Source organism: Oreochromis niloticus, linkage group LG4, assembly GCF_001858045.2.
Source record: "Oreochromis niloticus isolate F11D_XX linkage group LG4, O_niloticus_UMD_NMBU, whole genome shotgun sequence".
NCBI lineage: Eukaryota > Metazoa > Chordata > Actinopteri > Cichliformes > Cichlidae > Oreochromis > Oreochromis niloticus.
Genome location: NC_031969.2, coordinates 2,765,701 through 2,788,085, shown reverse-complemented (window position 1 = coordinate 2,788,085; position 22,385 = coordinate 2,765,701). Strand labels below are relative to the sequence as shown.

Below are 22,385 nucleotides of genomic sequence, written 5' to 3'. Positions count from 1 at the left end.
CTGGGAGCCCGGCAGAGAGTGTTTAACTCACAATGAAACGAGAGATGGGGAGGGTAGATGGGGGGTGAGTAGACCAGAGTTTCCCTATAAATTAAACTGAGGTTTTAGAATTATTCTTTCGACTGCTGATGTATGCGTGTGGCCAGAAAGTAAACTCGCTCAGACAGCTCGTCTTCTTATTATCATGTGCTTTTATAAATATGCAAGGATGACCAGCAAATGTAACAGGCAAGGAGAAAGTGGCTGCTAACGCTGAGACAAATTATAAAGCGGAGGGGCTTGGTTTGCTTGTTTATGTCCTTTCAGCAGAGAAACAAAAAGGGGCTTTACGACGCGCCCTTTGCACAATCAGAGGCCATAAACGCCTGATCCTTGCTACGTAATTAATTGTTATTTTCGTCTCATCTTCCTTCAATTCCGGTACAATAACAACAACAACAATAAATAAATAAATGTTTGGTCTAATTACCAAGACCTATGCACATGTGAGGACTTTGTGGTGGGAGTTCCAGTACAACAGCTACTCTAAAGTCGTTTTCAGACTCGGTTAATATTATTTTATTTTCGAGCCATCGCTGCTAACAGCAGCCAAAATAAAAATGAAATGAATTAAAGTTACCAGAATTGATTTTATTTACGTTTCACTGCCATGACACAAGAGGCCAAAATTCCAGCAACAGCCCGAATTACAGACTGAGCTCCTTTAAATCAGCTGATTGCCTGCCTGACTTTACGAGGAGTAATTGCTGCAGTATTTTATTATCCCGAATATGATCTTATTGAAACTTCTTCACTCCGTGCTTTAGACTTCCAATAAAGAGTTTGATTATGAGATTTGTTATCTGAATGGTGAGATGAAAATGTGGTCCTCAAAAAAAAAAAAAAAAAAAATCAGCTTTCACTCCGCTGAATAAATTTTCACACACTGGGCAAAACAGCACGAGGGCTCAAAGAAAAATAGAGTTCAGTTCTGCCGTAAACATCTAGACATCTGCGTTCACACTCACGGCAGCGCATTTAGAGCGGAATTCACTAAATGAAAAATAACAATGCTCACAATTTCTACGTATCAAATCTACTCTGATCAAAACATCAGAGAATGGGTAGAAGAATATGATCGCACAAGGTAAGGCCTTGATGATATACAAAATAATTTAAAAGTTTGCATTAAGAAAAACATATATATCATATCCACCTTTTACAGCAAACTTTTACAACCCCGCAGCAAGGTCTTCAATGAGAATTCGGAAAAGGGAAAAATAAACATTTCCTTGCTCCCAATACATGTCCTGCATACCTATGGATTATTATTTTTTCAAGGCCTCAACCTCTTCCTGTTCGCCCACTGCGCTGTAAAACGCCCTACAACTACTTAAAATTTCACTATTTGTTCTAAAGCAAAGTGAAAAAAAAATGTTTTCAGATTTCAGAATTTCCTAAATCAAAATAAAAAAGTATCATCTTCTTCTTTAAAATAAATCTTTATAAAACATTAAAATGGAATAGGCCCAGTTTCGCCCCCTTTAAATGAATCCTTTGCCGTGAAGGCAGGAAAAGCCTCAGGGAGAATTGAAATGTCCGTGAAGCAAGAGTGCCATCAAGCGGTCAGCTACAGTAAGGCCGCAGGGGAGGAAGGCAGCCTTTAATGTGGCTTTATGGTTCTATTATGTCGTCACATAAAGCTAAATAAGCTGCTTTAAAATAAAACCGTGCGTCGTAATTGGGAGTCTGACGCGAGGGTCGATTTGGGATTTGTGGCGAAAAAAATGAAGTGAAATGAAAACAGATCCGTGGCACGTCACTGTGTGTCTGGAAATTAAAGGGGAAATAATCCGCCTAAAGCCGTCAGTAGCCTATATACTTATGTCATTTTTTTCTGGCATTATGAAATTTACTGTACTTGCCTTACTTTCATACCACAAAACACTGCCCCCAAAGCAAAAGTGAACTAAAGATAACAGCTTTTTTTAAATTTCTGTCTCAAGGACACCTCTTTAACCAACAGCAAACGAATAAATTCAAACCAGCAACTTCCACATTAAATGTTACACCAGTAAAAACTATAATTTTTAAGAGTCAGTTTTTGCGCATTTGCATTTACACTATTCATCTTTTTTTGTTTTAGATCAATATGAAATATGATATAAACGATTGCAGCTTTTGATCTGTGCTCTGTACGCCACACTACACTTTTCTTTTATGTAAGGTTTTATAGCCCACCTAAAATAGATTACGTTTAATCCCGGGACTATTAGCTTCTAGTCTTTATGTAACGGTTTGCATATAATAGATTTACTAATGTACACATAAATATACAGCTTATGTGTAATTTCTTTGTAATATAGTTAGAGGTTTTTATTTATCATAACCGCGATATATAAAAATACAAAGGCATGTAACTTGCCAAAAATGTGCATAAGATAATGTATAAATAACTACTGTTGTACATATAAGGTTTCAGACCTACTCGTCAGTTATAGATTCTCTTAGATTATAAATGAATGACTGATACTATGTGGATCGTAATACTATAGTTTTCTTGCACTTCAGTCCACTATTTACAGTTAATTAAGAGAGGAAGTATAGCTTAATGATGAAGCGTCAAAGAAAATAGAAAGCTATTTTAATTTTCAATGGTATTTTGAAATTGTTTTTTGGTTACTCTGATTTTCTATTTTCAAATGAGCAAAGCTGCAGTGATGTAAAGTAAACAGTGTGTTTCCCACTGCGTATCCAGTTCAGTGCAGACAAACCGGTTTTATTACAGCGCATTATTGCTTCTTTTATGTTTGGCGGGACCTGTGGCGTGATTGTGTGTGCGTGGCGGCTAAATTGCAGGTTGTAAACAGACTGTAAAAAGCAGTTGTTACCATTATCTGAAGAGACTGCCGCCCAGATCCTCAATTTCACCTCTGTGGAAATGTGAACCCTATAAGCTGCCGAATGGTAAAACCACAGAGAAAGGAATAGCATAGCATTATTACTTAGCATAAGTAATAAAAGCATAAGACTCTGTCTCTGAATATAGCTTAGCACATGTATCACAAGTTTGTAATCCCCCTAAGGGAAAAACAAACAAACAGCGGAAGAGAAACAAACAAAAATTCTCTATCAGCTCCCTCCATCGGTTCAGCAACATGCGGAGATTGCTCTGCCCTCCCAGCCTGTACAGCCCGAGCTGAAGCCCGACACTTGGTCTCACCCTGTCTGACGGAGTTTGCAGTCTGCGTTTTTTTTTTTTTTTCCATTTTGTTTGTGGTGGTGGCTTTCATGGCTTCAGCTGTAAGTATGCATCTGAGAGAAACAAAGGGAGATGGGACTGAAGACAACACACACACACACACACACACACACACACACACACACACACACACACAAGGCTGCCGGAATAGGCCCATAGAACCAAACGGCTACAGAGCCATAAAAGTCCTGAAGCTGAAAGCAAAAAAATGAGAAGAAGGAAGGAAGTTGTTTTTATTTTTATTGTTTTGTCTTTTTTCTAAGTTTTGTTGTTGTTGTTGTTTTTTATCTATACGCCAGGAAGTCTAACATATAGCTACCATTTTTAAACGTTTGGACTAACATTTGCCTTCATCTCATGACTCCAGCTTCTATCAGTTCAAAAAAAGGCTTCAAATAAATTATCAAGCAGGGAGATTTGAAACTTTCCTCTAATATTTTCTTCGTCTTTGTGGCTTTCCTTGCTTCGCTGTTCTTCTTCTCTAGGTGTGTTTGCTTTACAGCCGTTTAGTTCTTAACTTTCAGAAATTTATAAGCTATAAACTTTTATTGCCGTCATATTCTTTTATTGCGCCGCACCGCCTTGAATCTTTTTTCACTCTGTCCCGCCTATTCTCCTGTTTTCCATCTTCTTCTTCGCTATTTTTACGACAGTCGGTGTCGGCTTCTTCTAACACATCCGTTCCCATTCACCCCCCAGGCACACACGTAGCACATCCTGCTCCTCTCGTGCTGCTTCCTATGTTTGAGGATAGGAAGTGTATAAAATAAGTTATGTGACAAACAAGAAAAAGAGCTGCAATAGAAAAACGCTGCTCGGACAATATTGGCCTTAAATGAGAAATACCTTGCGATCAGATATCTATTTGTCTATCAGACAGATAATAATAATAATAATAATAATAATAATTATTATTATTATTATTATTATTATTATTATTATTATGTGTAAAGGGCTTGCACATACTGGTGGATTCACCATGACAAAAACATAAAAACGATCTTGGTAAATCCCAGTACTGTTTATTTAGTGCAGGTGGGGGATAACTCTTACTCTTGGTCTAATAATTTTGTAAAGCACTGTATTTTTTTAACCCCGTGTCGAGGTTAAAAATTCAGATAATAAATATTATTGAAAATATGATAAATGATGAAATCTGCACATGAAATCTGTCCTGGGAAGTTTGACATGAATGGCTAATTTTTCTCAAACTTCCTTTTTCAAATCTTTCCTTATTTATGAGTCATAAACATAGCACTATAATTATTGCTCTTGGTATTCTTATTGTTACTTTTTGTCGAAACAGTAGTAGTAGTATTAATAGTTTTGTTATTTTCATTGTTCTTGTTATTTTTTTGTCATTGTTTCCCCGGTCCTATTAGTTCTTTAATATTTTTGTTCAGTAAGAAACAAGCAGCATGCTCAGCGTTCTGAGCAGTTCTTAACTCCTCTGTCCTTTATTTATTTATTTTTTTTGCACTTTAATAGGCAGTTGTCACATGTGCACATACTGTTATTATTTCTGTGTTTGATGTTATTATTATTATTGTTGTTCAGCATAGTCAGAGACAGCTGTGACATGTGAGGCGCAGCCAGCAGCACTTGGCTTACTGTCCAACTGTTAATGAGTCCAGAATGGCTGATGCGATGTGATCCATATAGTCATTTATATCAGCAGGACCATAACTCTTTTCAAGTAAATTTATGAATATGAATGATTTTCTCTACAGCTTGATGAATTATAGAAGAATCTCAAAGCAGGGGGGGAGGCAGGTCTGCTACGCGCTCAGATCCACCCAGAATGTGTCAGCAGAGGCAGTTATTATCTGTGGACTTAATATGAGAGGATAAAGTGAAGATGTACTGGATTGGCCACATCCACGTGGGCTGAAATATGATTTCTTGCCAGCAGTAGTACCACGTGCTTTGTCTTGTTCAGCCCATTTAGTTCCTGAAAATATCATTGAAATGATGAGGCCTGCGCCTGATTTAGCCACACAGCTAAATCACTGCACAATGAGCAGATCTGAATCTCTACATTATCTAACAGCAGGGATACATTACAGACAAAATAGTGGAGTTAGCGGTGGAATTGTATGGTAGAGTGGATCGCTTTTGGATTACAATTCAACACCATGACCAAGATTGACTCCAGACTAAAGAGTTGGATTTTTATTAGAAACAGATCAGTTTGAAAAGGAATTTCTTCTGAGGCAGGTTCCCATTGGTGCACAAATCTACACAGGCGGTGCAAATTTTAATAAATCTCAGAAAAATTACTGCAAATGTTTTGCTTGGTACACTACCTGCAGTTTATTCCTTAAAAAGCCCAGTTTTGCTACTAAGTCTCTCTTATCCACAATAACTGTACTGCTTCCTTCTTTAGATGTGACCATAATATCACCCTGGTGTTTCTGCACTTCCATTCCTAACCTAACTCGATCTTTGTGCATGTTGTTATGGGGGGCTCCTGCTTGGAGTATTCTCTTAGATTTACTGTGCCATGTGTCACAGTTCTCCCCTCAGTGCGCACACATACACACTGGGTTGAAACAGTCTGCAGTTGCCTTCCCTGGGACAGCAGGCTGAGACTGGAAGGAGGCCTGATGCAGGAGACCAGGCACTTCTGGATTTAATGAAGCTCAGACCCTGCCAGACCTCAGAGAAGTATCACAATCATCTGCTGTCGAGTTCACAGATGTTTTATGGGTTGTCTTTGTTGGGGCCAGAGTCTAAATCTGCTTAAATCCCCAGGCTTCATTGGTTGGGCCAAGAGGAAGCAGAAAGGCTGTGCTCAAACTGCAGTCACCATCACAGTTCTAACCCTTTCCAACAAACTGTTTCCACTGCTCCTCCTAGAAGCCTTTCATACTAGAACCATCACAAAATTATCAACAGTTATTACAATTCTTTATTTTTATTAACTTAAACTGTATGTAATAATTTCATTGGCATACTCAAAATTAAATCGAAAATATGTTAATTAACAAAAACTAAATGGTAAATGGCCCGTATTTGTATAGCGCTTTACTAGTCTCTAAGGACCCCAAAGCGCTTTACACAACCAGTCATCCACCCATTCACACACACATTCACACACTGGTGATGGCAAGCTACATTGTAGCCACAGCCACCCTGGGGTGCACTGACAGAGGCGAGGCAGCCGGACACTGGCGCCACCGGGCCCTCTGACCACCACCAGTAGGCAACGGGTGAAGTATCTTGCCCAAGGACACAACGACCGAGACTGTCCAAGCCAGAACTCGAACCGGCGACAAGGCAAACTCCCAACTCTTGAGCCACGATCGCCCCGCAAATCTAATGAATGCAATCAATATATAAGAAATCAGCAGACAAAATATTGTTAATATATTTATTATACTGTGTTATGTTTCCTTTGATAACTATAAGCTGTCATGCATTCTATATGCTGTTAGCCAATGTTATATGATTATAATTATTATCATTTTGACTAATTCATTTAGGCCATGAATTTAGTTCCAACACATCAGCTAATTTCAGTGCCAGCTAAAACCTTGGGTTACGCTACGTTACAAAGTGGCATTCAAGCTATTTTGTAACCTACCTTCCTCCAAGCGCTTCCTTTTTGTCTTAATCAGTGTCATATATATTGTCAGTTATCCTGCTCTGCACAAGGATTCTCGCTGCTGCTCCTCCAGGATTCACATAACTCTGCAGAGTTCCCAGAACTGAGCCACATGACCAAATATATGTTACTACAAATGGAATTTGTCTGAATTTGACTGTAGTGCTCCTGATTGAAAACATTTAACATATACTACAGGAAGACTTCAGCACATTAAAAGTGCCTTTTATCTAATTACAGGTAAAATATTGTTGTCAGTGGTGTTTTAAGCAATTTAATATCTTATGAATGCTTTAGCTAAAGTGTTATCATTACATATGTTCATATACAAGCTGTGCTGAGCTTACTAACTGTCCTACTACAGGTTAGGCAGTTGGGTTTCTAGATAATTTGTCCTATATTTACATTTGTCAGTGAGTTTCAAGATGCTTTTAATAGTATATGAATCAATAACCTTGAAATTTGAATTTATTTGTCAAAATACATTAAATTAAATCTAATCCCTATTTGTTCTCAGCAGCCATTTCCTGTACAACACCAATGTGACTTAGTACACTTTTTCAAGGTGTCTTGTATTTGTTTAACATCTGACCTTGCCACACATTGGTGCAATTATTCAGAAATAGAAGAAATATAAAAATGCTTAGTCGCCCTGGATCTGGAGCTCCAAAGGTGATGGATCATCACAAAACTAAACAGGATGAGCTTGTTAATGATCTGAGGCAGTTGGGACCACAGTCACTAAGCACGGTATTGGCAATACATTGTGTCATCATGGATTGACATTTTGCAGCACCTCTAATATCGTAGACTGAAATTTTGGAGGATCTGTGAAGATGTACAGGCCTGGGAGAAAGTACAGACAAAACCAAAATCAAGCTTTTGGCATCAACTCAAGATGTTAAGTTTGCAGGAAGAGAAATACTGAATATGACCCAAAGTACAGCATCCCTACAGTCAGGCATGAAGGTGAAAACAATTTGCTTTGGGACTGTTTTTTCTGCTAAGCGTACAGGAAGACTTCAGCACATTGAGGGTCCAATGCATTGGACCATGTAGAACCTCTTAGAGAACACTGAAGTTAGATCATCGATGGGTGTTCCAACATGAAAATGACCCAAAAAATTCAGCAACAAAGGTGTGGCTAAAGAAGCAGTGACCTAGCCACTCCAGACCACAATCCTATAGAAAATCTGAGGACGGAGTTTGTGTTTTTTAAATAACTTGTAAAGCTCATTGTTCAACAACGTGGCATGGGTGGGTCAAAATAATTCCTGAGATATGTGCTAACCTGAAGTATTGTTTTGCTTGGCACTCAAATACACGCTCTCTCTACACATTGTTCACTCTGTCACATGCAATTCAATTTATATCGTTTATGTCATGTGTGCGTGTTTTTAAATATTCCGCCTCCCTCCGTTAAAATGCCTTAACAATTAGAGACTGTTCCATTCTTTTGTTTGTGAGCAAACTTGCAAATTGAGCAAAAATGCTTTTTTCCATTGTACATTGCTGCTCTTTTTATTGGTACTGCTGGATCGAAAACATACAATATTTCTTTATATTACTAGCTGCTAGCAGGCTTGTTTTGGAGCTGGCTGATAGGCAGTCTCATCCTCTTCTTCAAAGTCACTCTCAGACTATGATTTGACAGTGCTGCTGTACAATTCAATTGAATTAATTAGAGCAATTAAATTCTGTTTTAATTATATAGTGCCAAATCACAATAACAGTTTCCACAAAGGGCTTTGTACTGTAAGGTAAAGACCCTACAATAACACAGAGAAAAAAAAAAGAGAAAGCCCTAACAATCAGATTATACCACACTGCAAGGACCTTTGCTTCCTATGCTCCACTCCCCTTGAGTCTCTTACTTTCCTATGTAGTGCCCTACACAAAAAAGACAAAAGAACTTGTGTTTTGAAAACTCTTACTCTTTATCATCTTCCAGATCCTCTCTCTCCTGAAAATACTGAGGTTTTCTGAGCAGAGAGTCTTTTCTTTATTATTAGGGAGCCACACAAGCAAAGTTATTTATTTGTTGTGTCCCACCAAAGAGTTACACATATCCAGACAACAGAGGGTAAAAGTAAAATGTAGGAAAGGGTCAACATGCTGATCTAAGTGCTGAATATGTAACAATATTGGAGCCTTGTGTGGGAAAAGGAGGAGAAGAAAGACAAAACATACAAACAAGTACACACAATTACGCAAACACACATAGAAATAATAGATTTTTTTTTTCTTGGTCAGGGAGAATGATAGCTTTCTACTTATCCATAGATCCCACCGGCCTTGCTCGCTGGGATGGCTAGTATAGCAATGTGTATGGTTTTTTTTTGTTTGTTTGTTTGTTTTTTTTCCCCAGTAGCCTACTTCTCATTGGTATTTCCTGATAATACGTGACACAGATGATATTAAGCCTGGTGACATCTGGGTAAGTATGACTCTAGTTATGTATCTCTTTCATGTTCTAAGGTAAGCATGGGGGGATAGCCTGGTGACCCTTTACTGGATGCATCCTCTTGCCAGGATTCAACACCCGACCTATTGTTTCTTCGTTTTTTCTTCTTTTTTTTTGTTTGAAAAAAAAGTGGTGGGGTTTGAGGGTAGGCCAGATCTGTGCTGGGGAAAAAGGACCAAAATATTTAGCATGATTTCACGAGACTGAGCCCCAAATAGTAATATTTATAAAGTCTTGCCCAAACCCAACTGTAAACACACTTCCCAACAGCTGGATATCAATTTTTAAATATATAATTTACATTTTTTTAAATAACTCTTTGCTACACTAATACCAAATTACACAAGGAGAAATTAAATTTATATTAGTACTAGTATTAGTAAACCAAAGTATTCTAGGCACTCGTGAGCTTCATGTTACTATTTTGTAACTTTCTGCATTAACAGGATAACCATGGCAACTTTAACTATTTCTACAGTTTCAGCTATGATAATTGTATGTGTGATAAATAAGAAAGGAAATAGAGACTCTGCATGTATAATCAGACTTTGTGTCTGTAGGAATCATTTGGTGCAGCAGAGACAAACACAGGAACCACAGCGGCTTCACAAGCCCCTAATGGACGGATGAGACGCCTCTATCTAATGAATGCACTCATCATCTGTGTGTGTGTGTGTGTGTGTGTGTGTGTCGGGGGGTTTATTACAGGCTTTTGGTGTTGCAGCCAAACAGACGCCCCTCTTCTTTCAGCTGCAGTGTAGAACTGAAGAGACACATATTTTAAACACATGCTGTTTCATCTGCTTTCATCAGTCAGTCTCTTTGTCTTTCGTCTTTTCCATCACAAACTGCTAACTCTGAACCTCCTCACATTTAAATACATAAGCCTATATACCAACATGGTAATAAAACTAAATATGTTCTTAATATAAAGTATCTTCTTTAATATTAGTCCAGCATCAGCAATGCAATCGCATAAAGAAACAAGAGACAACAAACCAAGCTAAAAAGAACCAGGGCTTTAAAGAGTCTTTAAGGAGTCAGAGTGTGTGCATACATTTTTTTGGGGGAAAAAAAGTCGTGTGTGTCTGTGTGTGTGTGTTTGTGTGAGTGTGTGTGTGACCTCTTTCATCCTTGCTCCACCTCTACACCTCTGTGATGACGTGGCTTAATTTTGTCTTAAAGAAACATGTCTTAATATAAAGTTAAGCCATGTGGTCTCCTAGGTGACGAGCTATGAAGAGGATTTTGTGTGCACTGAGCTTCAGCACCTTGTATTACACACACGTGGTGTTCAGGTCCACTGGAGTGTGGAGGTGCTATGTCCCTTCATTATGTTCTTATCCGGTTCCTGTTTGTTTGCGTGTATGCGTCCTCCTTTCATGTTTGCTACACCTCTACACCTCTTGAGATCACGTGGCTTGATTTTGTCTTGAAAACACATGGCTTAATATGGAGTTAAGCCCTGTGGTTCTATAAGAATGACTTCTGGAACTGCGACCTCCAGAAAAGGTTGTTCCTTAGTCAGGAGAGTAAACAGTGGAAGTCAGAGTAAGGGCAGATAATTGTAATACTATTGAATCTCTGCCCCAATACATCATCAGAGTGTTATTGTTCACCATAACAGAAAAAAAAAAAGAAAAATTCAATGACACAAGAGGTTCACCGGACTGACATCAGAACATGTTTTAGACAGTAGGTACAACAACATGGAAAATAGAATCTACAGAACATGGCAGACAAAACGAACAGTCATCTATATTACAGTAAAATGCCATTTCCCGAAAGGACAACTCGCTCAACATATTCCAATCAGACAAGGTTACTCACTTCATATACAATAAATAAGAAATATTTCATATCAAGAAACTTCTCTTTAGTTCTTTTTCCTGTTAGCATCCCCTCTGACAGATTTAACGCACAAAACAATGTACGACGAAATGAAGTCTTTGAGGCATGCGCAAACCATGTAAACATTTTTTGTGAATAGAGGATTTGTTGACGCTTCGGAGAAACAGCAGATTTCTCTTCTTGTTAAAAAAATCTGGCCATATAAACCCGTTATAATTTTTTGCAAAAAGGTGTACATGTATTGTATATGTATCTTGGTTCACACTCAAACTCTTTCTCTCTCTCTCTCTCTCTCTCTCTCTCTCTCTCTCTCTCTCACACACACACACACACACACGCGCGCGCGTGCGCGATGTTTATTTCCCATCCATAAAACTGCTACGGGACGCCATTTAAGTATGCCGACACTACAAAAACGCAGTCCGGCTCTTCAACGCGGCCTACTTATGTTTTAACATCCCAATCAATAAAATTCTGCATAAAATGAAGAAAATACTCGAAGATATAAAATCTGCACACTAACCTAAGACTTTTTTTTTTAACTTTCTGTCTGTTTCTCTAGACTTAAACTTGTAATGGGACCTGCAGACATGTATTTATTTTCAGCTTTATTTATTTATTTTTATTGCAGCAAGATTCTGGTCGTAAATAGAAACCAGTGTTGCGCACGCATTCAACATAATTCGTTTCATAAGAGAGAATGCCTTGCATAGCAGTTGATACACGACAATCCATAAAAAATAGATAGGACTTTTTTTAAGAATCCAACGATCAGAAGCAACTTGGAAAAAAAGACTGAGAAATCTGTGCTGCATGCACAGATTTCCAAACAATATTCATAAGCGTCATAAACACTTTTTAATCGGACTAGTCACTACGAATTCAGCACAAATGCAGCACAAATCTGTGCTGCATGCACAGATTTGTGAGTGCTAAAGACTGGAAGGAGTAGTTCTCTGCTGAAGTATCACCCTTGCTGAATTCGTAGTGACTAGTCCGATTAAAAAGTGTTTATGACGCTTATGAATATTGTTTGGAAATGCGGGAGCAAACGTGTTTCTGTGACATTTAAAATGTAATTGTTAGAAGTTTAATTTGATGGAAAGGGTTGGTTTAATAAATAAATAATAACTGTCGTGAGTCCTCTTCTTGACTAACTCTAAACTCTTGTGACTTCAAGCTACAGATCAGTCGCCGCTGCAGCGCATGAGCCACCCGAAAAGCAAGCCGAATGCCGAGATCCCAGGGATAGACAGACCCGATGGGCAGACAACCGGAAAACAAACGGCTATTGGCTGCTTGTATCAGCTTCGACTATCAGGCGCTATGTAATCAAATCCTGCCAGAAAAAAAAAAGAGTGGGTGGGGTTGAGGGAGTACAAATACAAATGAACAGCAACGCGCTTTTGTGCGAGCTGTGCGTGCTTTTCGTGCTTGTTAATGACCGGGTGAAATCCCATTTTCAGCACTTCAACACACACCTCTGGTGTCAATAAACAATCAATCAGCTTTCTGCACATTTTATCTTGAAGAATTTAATCCGATATCAGATTGCATTACTGTATAATGATTGTTAGCTTAATAAGAACTCGGTAGAAAGTAATGGCAACAAAATCTATGAATTCATCAATCTATTAGTCTGATCGGAAGGTTTAGATTGAGTCAGTCTGAGTGCTTTGAAAGATTGACCTCCGAAACAAACTCAAATTTTTACTATCGTAATCGCCTAATAGAAAATCATCCAGAAGTTCCAGGAAACTTCCAACTCTGAAAATCAGATGTTCCTAATACTTCAGCTGCGGCGTCATATGCGCTTGTTAGGGATCATACTTAGAGACTGACATCACGTTTGGCTCACTCGGAATGTTAAAAGAAATTGAAGCAGTAGATATGCATGTACATTTTTGCAGTTCTTGGATATGTGAGATGTGTGCGTGCATGCGTGTCTGAGTGTTTATGTCCTGCTAGTCCTTGGATTGGTCCTTGTTTTGTTTCTTCATTTTCATCCTCCGGTTCTGGAACCAGATCTTCACCTGCCGCTCTGTCAGATTGAGTGCGCGCGCCACCTCATGTCGCCGATCGCGCGTGAGGTACATGTTGAACAGGAACTCCTTTTCTAGCTCTAGCGTCTGGTATTTGGTGTACGGACAACGTTTCTTTCTGGAGGAACGTGCATGAAGCCAATTGGCCGATGGGTCATCTGCAGGAAGAAACGACAGAAAAAAAAATTATCGATTAAAAAATAATAATTGATAATCCATCCAGTCGCTCTAACACTATTTTGTGTTCACGGCATCTTGAAGACAACACTCGACTCCGCAAATGACACATTTATGTACGTTATTAATAACACACAATTTGGACAGAAGTAAAACCATGGCCCTTTTATATGGCATCACATCAAAGCCAGGCGGCCTTCTTTCCATGAATACCCTCCAGTATGCAGATTAAAAATGACAGAGGATTAAAGAAAAAAACAAAACAAAAAAAGAAGAGAAAAGAAAAGACAAACTCGGACTACCAAGCTTATTTCTTTTTTTTTTCTTTTCTTCTTTTTGGTTAATTTTTAAAAATTATTTTTGAACTCATTTTTACCTCACCTTGGTAAAAATTTGCTCATGTAGGCGCTTCACGCGCCAGTCAAAGAGGCAACTATCGATAACAAGAAAACTAAAAAAAGCAAAGCAAAGTTGAATGCACTAGGAGTAAGCACTGTCTGTATATTCGCAGCTTAATCTAATTTTATGACAAAAAGAAAGCAAACACACAAACACACATTGGTGAAAGTGTTCTATCTTTTAGGGTTTTGTAAGGATTGCGATCTCAATAGAGTGGTAAGTCCATCGCTTGTGTAGCAATTGTTCCTAAATTTCTTAGCGGGGGGAAATTTATAATCCAGAAAACAAGGTTATCCTTTGCTATTCATTAAGCGTACTGAGATTTGGCTCTTTTGAGTGCAGTGCAGTAGCAGGAATCTGAAGGAAAACTGGATGTTTTTGTTTTCGATGAGAACATAATGAATTTCTCTCAGTTTTTTCCCTAGCCGTCTTTGCTTCGCCTCCTTGTTTGTCAGGCCACTGTGCCTCCACTACCCCTTCTCCCCATCACCACAACCCCGCTTATAGCTTTCAGGACAATGTAATTAGCCTTACATTGTCTTTTAGCAGGCATGGGTTTGGTTTAGGGCTCAAAGCAATGCCCTGGGTGAGGTACTCTCTACCTCACCCAGTCCAAAGGTGAGGTAGAGAGTAGTGGGTAACAGGCTGAAGGGGACTGCAGAAACTTTAACTGTCAGGTTAAGTATCTCAAGTTTCTAAAGGATAATTATAGATCAAAACAAAGCCCCCTACTCAGTTTTAAAATCGTTCATAGTGCTTTTGCTCATCTGAAAGAAAATTGTGCGCATCCATAGCTCGTTCTGGTACATTTCCATTTTTATATGTTCTAAATAAAACCTTTAACCAAGTGCAAGCATTTCCTGTGGTTAGGTCAGAGTCTTCCTCCATTACGTTAAACCAACAAACGGAAACGCCCACCAGTTAGAGTAACTAAACTTTAACAAAGAAAAAAATACATCCAATGTTACCAAGTCATGCCTTAAAATTCCAAACAAGACAAATAAATCAGTGTGACCTGGAAATAATTACTCTTTCTGAATCTTTCTGATTCATCCTCGCACCCACCAGCACGTCTCCTAGGCTATGAAGAGGATTTTGTGTGCACTGAGCTTCAGCACCTTGTATTACACACACGTGGTGTTCAGGTCCACTGGAGTGTGGAGGTGCTATGTCCTTTCATTCTGTTCTTATCCGGTTCGTGTTTGTTTGCTTGTATGCGTCCTCCTTTCATGTTTGCTACACTTCTACACCTCTGTGTTCACGTGGCTTGATTTTGTCTTGAAAACACGTGGCTTAATATAAAGTTAAGCCCTGTGGTTCTATAAGAATGACTTCTGGAACTGCGACCTCCAGAAAAGGTAGTACCTTAGTCAGGAGAGTAAATAGTGGAAGTCAGAGTAAGGGCAGATAATTATAATACTATTGAATCTCTGCCCCAATACATCATCAGAGTGTAATTCGTTATTGTTCACCATAAAAAAATAAAAAATAACAAATCAATGACACAAGAGGTTCCCCGGACTAACATCAGAACATGTTTTAGACAGTAGGTACAACAACTTGGTAAACAGAATCTACAGAACACGGCAGACAAAACGAACAGTCATCTATATTACAGTAAAATGCCATTTCTCGAAAGGACAACTCACTCAACTCATTCTAATAAGACAAGGTTATTCCCTTCATATACATTAAATAAGAAATATTTCATATCAAGAAATTTCTCTTTAGTCTTTTTCTTTAGTCTTTTTTTTTTCCTGTTACCATCGCACTTCCCAATTTAAGATTTGAGGTGGCTGCTCCTCCCTGAGACTGTTTCTCTTCATCAGTGTGGAGTTTTTCCTCAACACCATCACTAAGTGCTTGCTTATATAATCATCTAAGCAATAGTGTAGAGTCTTTAAAAGATAAAACACCTTGTGATTACTGACATTCGCATCTGGATCCCATTTTATATTTATGTGAAATAAATTGTTTTAATTATTAGATATCAAGCAACTCTTTGAGTTTGAAATGAGTAAATACAATAAGGATATTAACTCTGTACCCTCTGTAGCCAGGAAGCCAGAGTACCTGGAGGCAACTCATGGAAACATAGGGAGAACATGTAACTCCACCCAGAAGAAAAAGTATCAGTTTTTGTAAATCCTGCATTTGATGGTGACATGTGCAATTGGCTTGAAGTTGACCTCTAGTGTAGTTTCCCACATCCATATTGACTTCCTGATTAAGGGGTCCGGTTGATCTTGTACAGTTCTGGGCATTCCAGGATCCATGTATGTCCGTCAGTCATAGGCTTTCTTGCAGTCAGTCCAGGTGGTGTATGGTTGGTCAGTCTCATGTTGCAGACAGTGACTACTCTAGCTACCAGTAGCTGGTGTTTTGCCCCTTTGATGTTTCTGCCAATTCCTTTCTGGGGTCGAGTCATTTATTGAGCCGTATGCCTGTTCATCTTAGCCCCTATGATGCCTGACACTAAATGGTTCATCTGTGCTTCCAAACGCTCATGGAATATAGTTAGCTTTTTTAGCCAGTATGTGTGAACCACGCTAAGGACTGGTACTGTCCAACTCTTCATATTTGAAACTCTTTCTTGGATGTCTGCCACTGTGATGGCTACTGGAAACGGTTCAGGGAGCTTCCTGTGGTCAGCTCTTAGCTACACTAGCCACTGAGCATTGTTGTTATGTGCTGCGTCCTTGTCCCATATGCTCTTCCAGTACTGCTCTGTCTCCAGCCTTGATGGGGCTGCTCTCAGTCTGGTATAAACAGGGCTGTATAAAGTTTCTGAGAAAATTGTTTAGAAAGAAAATATGCTCCCATGCTGATCTGTTGGCAGATATTTTCTTCCATAACTGCTTCCATCAGATATAAAGTTCCTTGAGATGACTGGTGTTGTGAACTGACACTGTATATAACCAGTGGGTGGCATGATGGCTATGGCCGTCATTTGTATACAGTCTATAGTAATCTTGCAATGCTTGAAGGTCTGGGTTTTGAAGATGATTGCATTATCCAGCATCTGTCTCTGCATGGATTTGACAGAATATACCATTTAGGTTTCTCTTGTGTTCTCCCTGCGAGTTGAATTATAGTTAGTGGCCATTGTCAGTAAATATGTCCTTAATACCTTCTGGAATTAATTTCCTTCAACAAAAGCAGCATGTAGAGGATTTATTTCAATGCAGAACAAAATAATGTCCAGAAAAGTGATGAGGCTGGTCGGAACTAGGGGGTTGAGAGCTTTTGTCACTGTAAAGTGTGTGCTTTCCATTCCCTGGGTGTATATTCACCTCTAGGACCATTCATTACCCTCAGAGCTGTGCCGTGACGATGGCTGTCACCCAGGATGACAAACCGATTGAGGAGTGGGAGAGTTTGTAAAGGGCTGAGTTAGTGTAGACATCGTTTTCTAATAGATGGGAAGTCAGAGAGTATCTTGATAGACAGAATAAGGCTGGGGTGGGGTGTTGCTTGTATAATGGTAACTCTTGCTTGTATGTTAACTTTAAGTTTTCTCTAGGCTACATCTACATAGTTGCAGAAGCAATGTGTCGCTTGGTGTTCATGGACAGGCGCATGGATGAAAAGATTTACGTTCCCCTAAAGCTGCCTGCTATAGCCCATGGCACTGCAGCTGATGTTCAGTTGTTAGCATGTGTGTCTTTGCCTAGGTGTGTCTGTGTGTCTACTTTGATGAATGCATGGAAACAGCAACTGAAACAGCTAAGATAAATATCCCATCCAGTCTCTTTTTCTCTGTGTGTCTTCCTCCCTTTGCAATTTCACCCTAATAGTTCCAGAAATTGACCTCTCATATATCCCAAAGGCATGTTATTACATTTCCCAGAGTCATATTTTATCCCGCTCCCTTACTTCCCCATCCCCATCCACCACCAACACTTATCCCCCATCTCACCAACAGCAACATGCCAATTAATGGGGTTGTTTACTCTGTGTTATAAGTTAATAAAGTTCAAGGTAATAACTTTCTCAGCCTGCTTGGCAGCAAAAGCAGAAGCACAAAGACTGAAGTGTAATCTTGTAGTTTATTCTGGAAGGCTGCCCAGTACCAGCAGCATAAAGAGAAATCTGTAGCTGTAGACTAGCGTTAACTGGATAGGATGTTTTCAAAGGTAGCATTCCAGTGATGTTATTCACATGGCGACCATTTTAAATACTCAGCCAGAATCTGAAGATAGACTACATCATGCAGACACTCATTTTTATATATTCCTCCCTGAAAACAAGTTAAAGAGGACAGGTACAGTTTATTAGACTGATTCCACCAAGCCAAGCTAGTCTTAGAATCTGGCTATCACAGCATGTTCATTTTTGGATTTACAAGGTTGGATCAGGGAAACAGTCAGGTTTTTCGTGTTGATAAAAAAGAAATGTCCATGTTTCTGTGGTGCCAAAAAGAAAACCTTTTTCAGAATTATTCCAACACCAACCATCTGTTCAAAATTCCTTATTAATATCAAATAGGGGAGGAATTTCGCCATGCTATAATGTCTAGTTAACACATTTAAGTATATAAAGACAAAATTGTCAGGGGAATCCGGTTACTGTGGAGGACTGCATTGTTAGGCATTTATATGTGACCACTTCTATCTGGTATAAGACGCAGTGTTCCGTGACTAATAACAGAAAGTACACTTTAATGTTCTAATTTCATGAGTACACAATATGTAACATGCCAGTTTGTGGTTTTAGAGGTACTGAAATTTTTATTTTGCTACCTTTGGAAATTAATGGCTCCTTGTTTCCCTGTTTCCAAGCTAAGTTAAGCTAATAAACCTAATATGTATCCTACATACATAAACATGGTTTCAGTCTACTCATTTTACCTTTTTCAAGAAAGCAAATAAGAATGTCTCTAAAATGCCTAAAGATTTATTCCAAACCAAAGAGTTTTGAAAATGACAAATGCAAAGCACCAAGTGTGTTTCCAGCCAAACTGCTTTACCACTGCTTTACTAATTACTCAAGAAAAAAGAAAAAAAACGTCCTGCGGGGGGACTCAATCATGTTGACGCCACCATTTTGAAATGTCCACGTTATGAAGAAGAGAAAAGGCTTTCACATGCTGCTTGGTATGGCTCCCACTACCTGAAACATTAAGACACTGCAATACAGACACAAAGAGAACACAAATTAACCAGAGGAAAAAAGTCTGTATGGCTGCTTTTTGAACCCTGTAAGACAACTCAGAGAGAAACTTTTTTTCTATTACTCATTTAAACAGGGGAACAGAGGAGCTCTTCAGGAGGAGCACCTTCACGAACACAAACGGAAAGTCTAATAATTCAGACTGGAGCCTGCTAGCCTCCATCCTAGACTAGCTCACTGCTCTGATGGATAGCGTGCTCAATCGCAGTAATAAGCTGGCTCTGCATGTGTATGCATATGTGTGTGACTCCAGTGTAGCATTCTTGTATATATACACTAAACGTGTATACATGAATGTGTGTTTCTTTGTGATCATTTTTTTTCTTCTTAAGGCCACTATAGAGACACAGGTCTCCCGCTCTTTTTCGCATCGGCACACCGATGGTTCCGACTCCTCTGGTAGATTTGTCAGGAGGGAGTTGAGAAGGCGAAATAAACTCCGGCGTCACTTAAAATGAAATTATACATTCATCTGAACCTCTTTCTAGGGTGCGATTTTCTTCTGTCCCACCCAAAAAGTCAAGAAACTTTGGAAGATAACTCTGAAAAGACCCAGCATATGACAGGTCAAATGCTGTCGTTAAAAAAGCAAACTATCAAACAAAACACAAAGGAACAAAAGCAAAGACACACACATAAAAGAATAGGGGAGAAAAAAGACCGTCCTGCACTTGTCAAACTACCAGCGGATTTATAACAAGATGACCGATGACTGTGATTTGTGGTATTTTTACATATACGTTCGTATAACCACCAGACTACAGACCATAATGAGGTCAGTAGAGCTGTGCCTGTGTTGAAGTATTACGCAGCAGGAAAGCGTAATTTTAACAAAGTTAAAATTTAATTAGCTTTTTGTTTGATGCTTTGAGATGAACCTGATTTGAAGGCTGCAGTCATTTATATATTATTGGCTTTAAAAAAAAAAAAAGTAAATAAATAAATCAGTAAATAAAACTCGCTACTACATAAAGAACACACAAAATGAAATTAATTTAGGATGCAGACAAAAATAATTATTTTATGTTCCGCCCTTATATTCATTGTGTTTCACGTTGTACACTTAGCTGGCAAAGCTCGAAGCCACTGTGGAATTTACATGAGCCTAGGTGGGACGATTTATACACGCTGTAAGAAGGCAGAGTTCACGTCCTCACTGTCCAGCTCTGATGCGAGTCTAACAAAGTGTAGCCAGACCCTGCTGCAGGCTGACTTAGAGGCCTCTGCTCCATAGATGCTGGCGGATCGGAGCTCTGCGGCTGGGTCACTGAGCTTTCATTATTTTTTAAAAAGAAACCGGGTTCGACAATTTGGTTTTTAGTTTTTTGTCTTCTTCTTCTTCCCATTTATAAGCGTACAACTAAAAAGAAAAACGGAAGACGCAGGGGCCATAAAATGGGTAATGCGTAATGCGTAAAGGCGAAGGATTGGGAGCAGAAGGGTCAGAGATAACATCATATCCTATCTCAAAGAGGATTTGGTCTTTTTGAAACAGGACAGTAATGCGTATGTCAATCTGGATGTAACACAAACAAACTACCTTCTGTGATTTCTGTCGGGTTGATAGCTTCAAGGACGAAGAGGATAAAAAGTGCCAAATAGGCCAGAAGTTTTCCAACTGTTAGTCTTAATAATCTTTCTTCCTAAGTTGACTTCGAAGCTTTTTGGACTCACCGCCCTCCCCGCGCGCGCTCCAAATCTTTTTACTTGTATATGATACATACGCATCATTTGCGCAAAGCTGTGACAAGCTTTTGCCAGATGGACAACACTATCGTAAGCACTATGAGTCACTTTGACGGTCTCTTTTACGGCCATACCAGGGTCACCTTTAAAACAAGAAATCCAACACAGCATTATAATACAGAGTGTTGCTCGTAATATCTTTAGCTAATTTAATAGAGTTAATAAAATCGTATGCATCACTTGCTGGTCACTGACATATATTTTTAAAGAACTGTTAAACTCTGAAAAAGTTGCGTCACAGAATCCATTTAAAAAATGTTACTACAGGCGCCAGCTGCAAATACAAGGATGACATGAGCCAAAAAACACAGTAAAGTTAGAGAGCAGACGGTGGGGGCACTTCGGCCTCTCCAGTTCTTTGTTCTAGTTTTATGGCGGCATTAAAAGCATTTACAATCACCCTCCCTCCGCTTCTTCTCTCCCACTATCACGCGTTATTTCCTGCTTTAATAACTTACTTTGATCCAGGCCGTCTTTGTCCTCATTCCCTTCACAAATGTCCTTGTTTTCTTCGAACCCTGTTGCCTGGATGGCGGCCGAATGGTGGCTAAGCTCGCGCGCTGCCGTGGACGTTGACTCCAAGATGTATGTGGTGGGCTCGTGCTGATGCTGTCCCATGATTTTGGATGCGATCTCCCCACCGAGATGGCCAAGCTGAGGCTCCAGCTTGACCTGACCCGTTTGGCCCTGTACCGGACCAGACTCAGAGCTCCGCGGCGCACAGTCCAGCCATGAACGTATGTACCGTGTGTCCGCGGCGGGCACGTGCTGCGCGGGGATGTAGGGATGGTAGACAGCGGGGAGGCCACTGGCACCGTGGTGCGGATTAAACGGGCTCCAGGATGACGAGAAGACTGGAGGCTTGGGCTGGAAACTGCAGGACGGATAGGAATCGGGATGGGGATGCTCCGTGTGCCCAGCAGCGCCACCCGGCAGCCTCCCACTCGCGGACGCAGCGGAGCTCGAGCCGGAATATTGGGCGCTAGGAAAGCGAGTCTGGGATGACAGTTCATCGCTATCGTGACTTATGATGGAGTCCACGTAATAGTTGCTCAAAGTCCCAGAAATGGACATTCTCTGGCATTATCTGTGAAACGCCTCGAGTTCACTAAATAGAAAACAAGACAAGAGACATTACGAGATTTCCTTCCTTTCCCTCTTTCTTTATCTTCTTCAATTCTGTCCTTTGCTAGGTTGCCCCCTCCCTTTCTTACTTCGTCTCTCTGCCTCTCTATCCCTCCCCTAGTCCCTTTCTTTCGAAACAAAGTGCTACAGCCCTACAGCCTAGCACTGTGCACGGGGGTTTGTCAAGGCTGTGAGCGAGGCGCAAAGTGATTGGCCGGTTTTTTTTCTTCTAACCTGAAAAAAAGCGTCAATGAAGCGTAAATCACGCATGCACAAGCCCCCACCCCCTACCCCAATAGATGTTTATATGCAATATGCAAAATGAAGGCTATTTCCGAATATCTTGTCAATTTCTCTACTGCTGCTTTCAAAACCGTTAATTATGTTATGTCTGGACTGTATGTATGAACTGTAAAGCAGAGACAATGGCTGACAAATAAGTAGTGCCAAATACTTTTAATTTATATATTCAAGATGTTAAGTGAAAAAAACAACGTTGGCTCTTGTTAAATCAATTTGTGGATCTTGGAGTGTGCTTTTAAAATACCAGTAGTATAAGTG

The 22,385-nt window shown here is 39.6% G+C and overlaps 1 protein-coding gene across 1 annotated transcript; it reads right to left on the bottom strand.

Annotated features, from left to right (window-relative positions):
• Window positions 1-9,093: 9,093 nt before the first annotated feature.
• On the bottom strand, window positions 9,094-22,069 carry hoxb9a (homeobox B9a). The gene is made up of 2 exons (XM_003446378.5): window positions 21,158-22,069; window positions 9,094-13,363 (listed from the first exon to the last, which is right to left on the bottom strand). Exons 1-2 carry the CDS (start codon window positions 21,771-21,773, stop codon window positions 13,128-13,130), a joined length of 852 nt encoding a protein of 283 aa, XP_003446426.1. The 5' UTR covers window positions 21,774-22,069; the 3' UTR covers window positions 9,094-13,127.
• Between the last annotated feature and the right edge of the window lie 316 nt (window positions 22,070-22,385).